The 6,495-nt window shown below is 49.1% G+C and overlaps 1 protein-coding gene across 3 annotated transcripts in view; it reads left to right on the top strand.

Annotated features, from left to right (window-relative positions):
* The first annotated feature begins 223 nt into the window (after positions 1 to 223).
* The window catches only part of SGSM2 (small G protein signaling modulator 2), a 35,403-nt gene continuing 29,131 nt past the window's right edge, over positions 224 to 6,495 (top strand). For all 3 annotated transcript variants that reach the window (XM_043583444.1, XM_043583443.1, XM_043583442.1), the window contains exons 1-2: positions 224 to 470; positions 4,175 to 4,250. In XM_043583444.1, coding sequence (XP_043439379.1) covers positions 414 to 470; positions 4,175 to 4,250 — 133 coding nt within the window. In that variant the 5' untranslated portion in view covers positions 224 to 413. The remainder of the gene's footprint in view (positions 471 to 4,174; positions 4,251 to 6,495) is intronic.

The following is a 6,495-nucleotide window of genomic DNA, read 5'->3' as shown; positions in this document are numbered from 1 at the left end:
GGCGCGGAACTGGCTGCGGGAGCTCACAATGAGGGTTCGCGCCCTCGGGGCGGGAGCGGGCGCGTTGCCATGACAGCGGCCAGCTAGGCGCGCGCCCGGGGGCCCACCGCCCCCGGGCGCGCGCAGCCTCACCCCCGCCCCGACCCCCCCGTCGCTGAGCGCACCCCCCCCTCCCGCCCCCGACTGTGGGAAGGGGCCGGGCCAGCCTCCTGACGTCTGTGCGGGGCTCGGAAGATGGCTGCGGAGCCCAGCACGGGGCAGTGGCTGCGGCGGTGGTGGCGGCGGGCGGGGAGCGCGGCGGACGGGGGCTCCGCCTTGCGCGTGGGGCGCTGAACGGAGAGGCGCGGAGGAGGCGAGGGCGCACGGGGGGCTTGGGGACAGCTCGGCGTTGCCTCTCTGCCACCCGCCACACCATGGGCAGCGCGGAGGACGCAGTCAAAGAGAAACTGCTGTGGAACGTAAAGAAGGAGGTAAAGTAGGAGGAAAGACCCTCGGAGACTCACGTCCCTGCCCGCGCTGCCCGGCGGGGGGGACGCGGAAAGGTCCGTACCACCCCCCCCCAAGCCGGGACCAGCGCCCGCGGGCCTGGGCCGGGCGGGGGCGGGGTCCTGGACTGGCTGCGGCTACCGGCTCTCTCCCGGATCTGGGGCAGCACCCCTCCGTCCGAGGAGCCAGGCCGGCGCTCCGGCGCTTGTTTGCTCCGCGATCCCGCAGTTCCCCGCCCTGTGACGGCAACAGCGCTGGGAGACCAAGGTCGGGGGAGGGGTGGTGGCGATTTCTGGAGAAGTGGTGCTGCCCTTTCATTGCCCAAGCCGAATGGGCAGGGGCGGGGCCCCGCGAGGGCCTCAGCGCTAAACGCGTGGTTTGGGGGCTTAGCTTTGGTTTGCCCTACACCCAAGATTCAGGGATCCCTCTGGGAACTGAATCGCGGCTGCAGGAGGTTCGTCGCACACCTCGCTGCTTCTCCACGCCCACCTCCCTACCCAGAGACCATGGGTGGGGGGGGGGAGGTTAAGAATGCTTTTTTTAAGACTCAAGATTTTTTTCCCCGTTTAAGGATTCCCGCCCCACCCCAAATGTCAGAAAGAGAAAAAAGCTCTCCCCTCTACTAACGTCCTTTACCTTGACCCTGCCCTAAAGCCCATTTCAGTTTCATCGTGTTGGGGGGGGGGGGGGGGCGGGTACCCATATGAATGACTCACCGCACATGAGAGCTGGAGAGCTCAAACCTGCAGTATGGATTAGAATGGATTTAGGCCTCGGGAACCATGAACTCCTTGCAACTACCTTTGTGGCTGTCTTCTACCAGATGTGCAAACTCCATGAGGGCAGGAAACCAGTCTGTTTTGTCCACTATTCTGTATCCAGGACCTGGCACACAGTAGACATTCAATGAGTATTTGGTAAATAAATCTACTGATTTTAGAGACTGCAAGATCTGTAGGGATGTGTAACCTTGGAATACTCTGGACCTAACTCTGTGTGACTTGAAGAAGTTACTTAACCTGAGTCTTATTTTATTCATCTCTGAAAGAAGGATGATGATATGTATCTCCTATATTAAAGTTTGCCATAATGGTTCCTTTACCTCTTCCTAGAATTTCAGGATTGGAGAAGACTATGTGTTCTCATAAACTCCTGTAAGGCCCTAGATGGTTCTCCTGCATTAACTGTGGCCTGGCTACTGTGCCCTACCTAACATTTATTTGTGCCCTTCCCTCTTGTTGGCAAAGTAGTCAAAGTCCTCACCTTTCCATCTGTGTGTGAGAAGCTGCCTCACCACTTTTGTGTGAAGTGGCCAAGAAAGCATTTTAGGTCAGGAGTACATCAAATCAGCATTTCAACTAAACCCTGGTCTCCCCAAGCAAAAGGGCAATCCCAAGTCATAGTGATTATCCTCGGGAAACAAGCAGTCTAGTGACAGAGGCTCATATGAACAGTATAAACAAGAAGAAAAAAGTAGCCATACCTAAACCATGGATGAATGTGCTAGGATTGTTGCTGTGCTCCAAATTTAGAGTTGGTCAGGGACGTAGGAAAGATTTCTGATACCATGATTCTTTTTTTCAATACTTAGAAGGCTTTTTATACTGCTCTAAGAATGATTCCTAAACAAATAAGAGAAATGCCCAAAATATGCCACAGCTATGTATATTACCTGACAAAGTTTAACCTGCTCTGAATTCTTAGTTCCCTTCTCCCTTTAGCACTTGATTTAGAGAGAAATATATCCTTCCTCTTCCACAAGTAGAGGAAGTGGGGATAATTGTAGGCAAGGCTGGACTTTCTTTTTTTTTTTTTTTTTTTTTAATTATTATTTTTTTTTATTTTTGGGACAGAGAGAGACAGAGCATGAACGGGGAGGGGCAGAGAGAGAGGGAGACACAGAATCGGAAGCAGGCTCCAGGCTCTGAGCCATCAGCCCAGAGCCTGACGCGGGGCTCGAACTCGCAGACCGCAAGATCGTGACCTGGCTGAAGTCGGACGCTTAACCGACTGCGCCACCCAGGCGCCCCAAGGCTGGACTTTCAATACAGAATTTCTGATACAATTCTAGAGTCATCTGTATGTCCTTCTAACCCCCAAATCTGCCCCACCGGCCTGTTTCAGATGCCCGCAGGTCTTTAAACTGTGACTTTATGCTCTGTTTAATACAAACACCGCTTGGCAAGTAACCTAGGAAGGTTTTAACAATTTAGAGTGCAGGATCAATCTGATTCCCCTCTACCTAACTGCTAACTGTGAGCAGTTTCAATAGGGAGAAGCCTCCAGGTCCTCCCTACCTCCTCTGCAGGCTTTAGAAGCTTTACCACTCTCCAAACTGTACAGTCCTCAGCAAGGGTCTTGGGAGCAAGGGCAGCATCAGAACACTGTATGCCTTGTCCAAAGAATGACAAAGACACGCTCTGCCCAGAGCTTACTTCATATAAGATTTTACAGTGGGGTTGAGGTAATCCATCTCTCTAATCTCCAGTATTAGTATCTGTTTCTTGGCAAATTCCCCCAGGACATCAAAAGTGCTTGACTTCTATGTTGGGAGCAACTAAAACCTCATACATTGCTGATGGGAGTGTAAATTGGTACAACCACTTTGGAGAGCTATTTGGCAAAATCTAGTGAAGTGGAATATACATATCAGAAATGCCTTGTCTGGAAATATAAATGCAAAAAATGAGCACCTATGTTTACTAAAAAACATATTTTTAATGTTCATAGTAGCACTATTCATGACAGCCCCAAATTGGAAACTACCTACGCACAGTTCATTGTGTGTTAACATAATGGAGAATGAACAATCCACAAGTACATACAATGTGAACACATCTTATAACCTATAAAGAAATCCAGTCACAAAACACTACACACAGTGATTTCATCTATCAACAGTATGAAAACCCATAAAGAGACTATGCTGTTAGAAGTCAGGATAGCACATGTCCCTGAGGAGAGTAGTGAGTGGAAGGAAACATGACAGTGGGAGGTGTTCAGGGATGCTGGTCACATGTTCTGTCTCTTCATCTGGATGCTGGTTTCACAGGTGGATTCAGCTTGTGAAAATCCATCAGGCTGTGTAATTATGACATATACCCTTTTCTGTAGTTTTATGTACATCAATAGAAAAGTTGTGTGTATGTGCTTTTTAAAAAGGGCTTTCTTAAAGACAGATGTAACTGCTCATCTTACAAGGTACTTGGAAACTTTTATATCCATGTAGGAACCCAAAACATCAGGGTTCTATCTAGACAGAAAGAAGGCTGGGCTTGCAAGCATGTGGAGAGTGTCTCTGAGGCCTGGGTGAACGTTGAAGAAGTAAATGAGGGGCAGGTTGTTTATCTACAGCCTATAATGAGCTAGTTTGTTCCTAACGGACAGTTTGCCCAAAAGCTCTTCTCCAGCTAAGTACACATGAGCAAATGGCATCCTGTCCATCTTCTCCACAGCAAGGCACTTCCTCCTGGACTGGAACATCTGCACTGATTGCTTGGTGGATGACATCTCTCTTCCTGGTTGCCTTTCCAAGAAGACACTTGGCTTTCCCACCTCTCCCATCCCTATTTACTATCTAATCTGCAAGTAGAGTAGGAGATAGACCAGGAGAGCGGAGCCAAGCTATTTACTTGCCCACAACCCTTTGATCAGAAAAATCAGTAAGATGCTGCCCGTTTGTCCACAGGTGAAGCAAATCATGGAGGAAGCTGTCACCAGGAAGTTTGTGCATGAAGATAGCAGCCACATCATTGCTCTGTGTGGTGAGTGACTGGGGGCAGTGGGAAGAGGGTTTAGAACTGAGGACACTGTCCTGGGGCCAGGGAAAGAGGAGTGCTCAGGTTTAGTAGTTTTCAAATGTGGCTACAAATTAGAATCAGCTGTGAAGTACTTGTGCTCTCCCTGGGCCCTGTCCCCAACCTACTGAATTAGGATCTCCAGGGCCAAAGGATTTGTATATGTATTTAGTTCCCTTGGTCTTTAGTATGCATGTGAGTCACCCAAAGAACTTGTTAAAACACAGATTCCTGGGTCCCAACCCTGGAATTTCTGATTCTGATAGGTCTGGGGTGGGCCTGAGAATTGGCATTTCTGACAAGTTCACACATGGTTCTGAGCTTCTGGTCCAGGGACCACGCCTTGAGAACCACTGACCTAGGTGATTCTGGTCTGGGAACTGCTGCTCTGGTTTATGTTTAACTTTGGGGAAGGGTTTGTGTTTCGGAATGCTTTCTGTGCCACATCTACTTTCTTTTTTATTTAAAAAAAGTTTTTTAACATTTATTTATTTTTGAGAGAAAGAGACAGAACGTGAGGGGGAGAGGGACAGAGAGAGAGGGAGACACAGAATCCGAAGCCGGCTCCAGGCTCTGAGCTGTCAGCACAGAGCCTAATGCGGGCTCCAACTCACAAACTGCGAGATCATGACCTGAGCTGAAGTCGGACGCTCAACCGACTGAGCCACCCAGGCGCCCCTCAACTTTCTAACTAATCCCACTTGTGTTGCTCTGGCATTCTCAGTTCTCCAGACCCTGGATTGGGGGCAAAACAGCATGAGCTACAACAGGAGGGAAACCCAAAGCCTTCCCACCTTAAAAGGGAGAACGTTGGTAATAAACCATCACTTCCTCCTCTCCTGAAGACTTCTGCCTTTACAGGGGCAAGCTAGTCTCTATACACAATAGAGTTTTCTTGGATTTCCAGGACTTTTATCTTCCTTTCAACTCCCTTTCTAAAGAACAGTTTGCCATCTCTGTGTTGTTTTCCTTGGCTTCTGAGATTGGTGTTGGGAATTTGTGAAGAGAGGCTGTGTGTTTTGGAGAGGAGCAGACAGTAGCATGGTGAGGCATATAAAGCTGCCTGCCATCAGTCCAGCAACAAATGCTGTGGGTCCACCATGTGCTAGATCCTGTTTCCGCATAGGGAAACAGCAGTCACAAGATGGACAGAGTCTCTGCCCCCAAGGGCTTACATTCTTTGGGGACAGAAGACACGTGCACATATAAATATATCCTGTATGATAAAGGTGTGGAGAAAATAAAAGCCGAGAGATAAGGGACAGCTATCGGGAAGAGATGGCCTGTGGACCCAGCCTGAGTGACACACTGATGCAAGTGAATCTTGATGCTCTGCTAAGTTATCTTGGACAAGTTTCATAGCTTCCGTCACCCTTAGTTTGCTCTCCTAAAAAAGGGTGGTGATTCCTACCTCAAGGAATTTTTGGAGGGATTGAGATGATGCATGAGAACATTTCTAGCATTGGAAGAGCTCAGGAAATGTCTGTCTTTCCTTCTCCTTTGGATGTTGAGGATGAAACTAGGTTTGCAGGATTTCAGTTCCCAACACCTCCCTTTGGGTGTTTCCTGGTTCTTTGAGATATGTTAAGACTCTCAGGGTTACAAGGAACAATCTAATCTCACCTTTTCTCAGGCAGAACCTATGTTAGGGGAGAAGCATGGTAGTCTTTCAGTAAGTGGCTTTGAAGAATATTAGACCCCTACTCCTTTCCACCTGTGTTGTGTGCTCCTAACATTAGCCACTATTTGTTGTTGTCACCAGAAGGGCTTTGCTGGTGGCCCAATTATGCATGGCTTAATTCCTTATCCAGAGCACATTCAACAAACAGAAAACAGAACAAAATAGCGCAGACAGCTTGTGCATGGGCGCCACACGTGGGTGGCCAAGGGGGAATAGGGGAAAGAGAGGCAGAGAGAAAAGTTGTGGGTATCTCACATTCAGGCCAATTGGGATGAGAAGAAACTGTCAGCTCTCCTGTGATCATTGCAGAGGCCCCCAGGAAGCAATGGAGCTTTCGCTTTGCTTTTGTCTCTTGCCTAGAAGCCCCCCCACCCCCCCACCCCCCCTCCCCGGGCTCTTCCCAGCAGGCAGGAATATTACCTTCAAAAGGAATGCTGCTTCTCCTTTCAGCCAGTTTTGGTTGCTGAAACAGAGCAAGGGTCTATGAAATAAACCCAAGTCTCCAGGATTGTAAAGTCAGCCCAGGAGCAA

Source organism: Prionailurus bengalensis, chromosome E1 (genome assembly GCF_016509475.1).
Source record: "Prionailurus bengalensis isolate Pbe53 chromosome E1, Fcat_Pben_1.1_paternal_pri, whole genome shotgun sequence".
NCBI lineage: Eukaryota > Metazoa > Chordata > Mammalia > Carnivora > Felidae > Prionailurus > Prionailurus bengalensis.
Note: the sequence above shows the minus strand (reverse complement) of the source record. Positions and strands in the feature narration are given on the sequence as shown.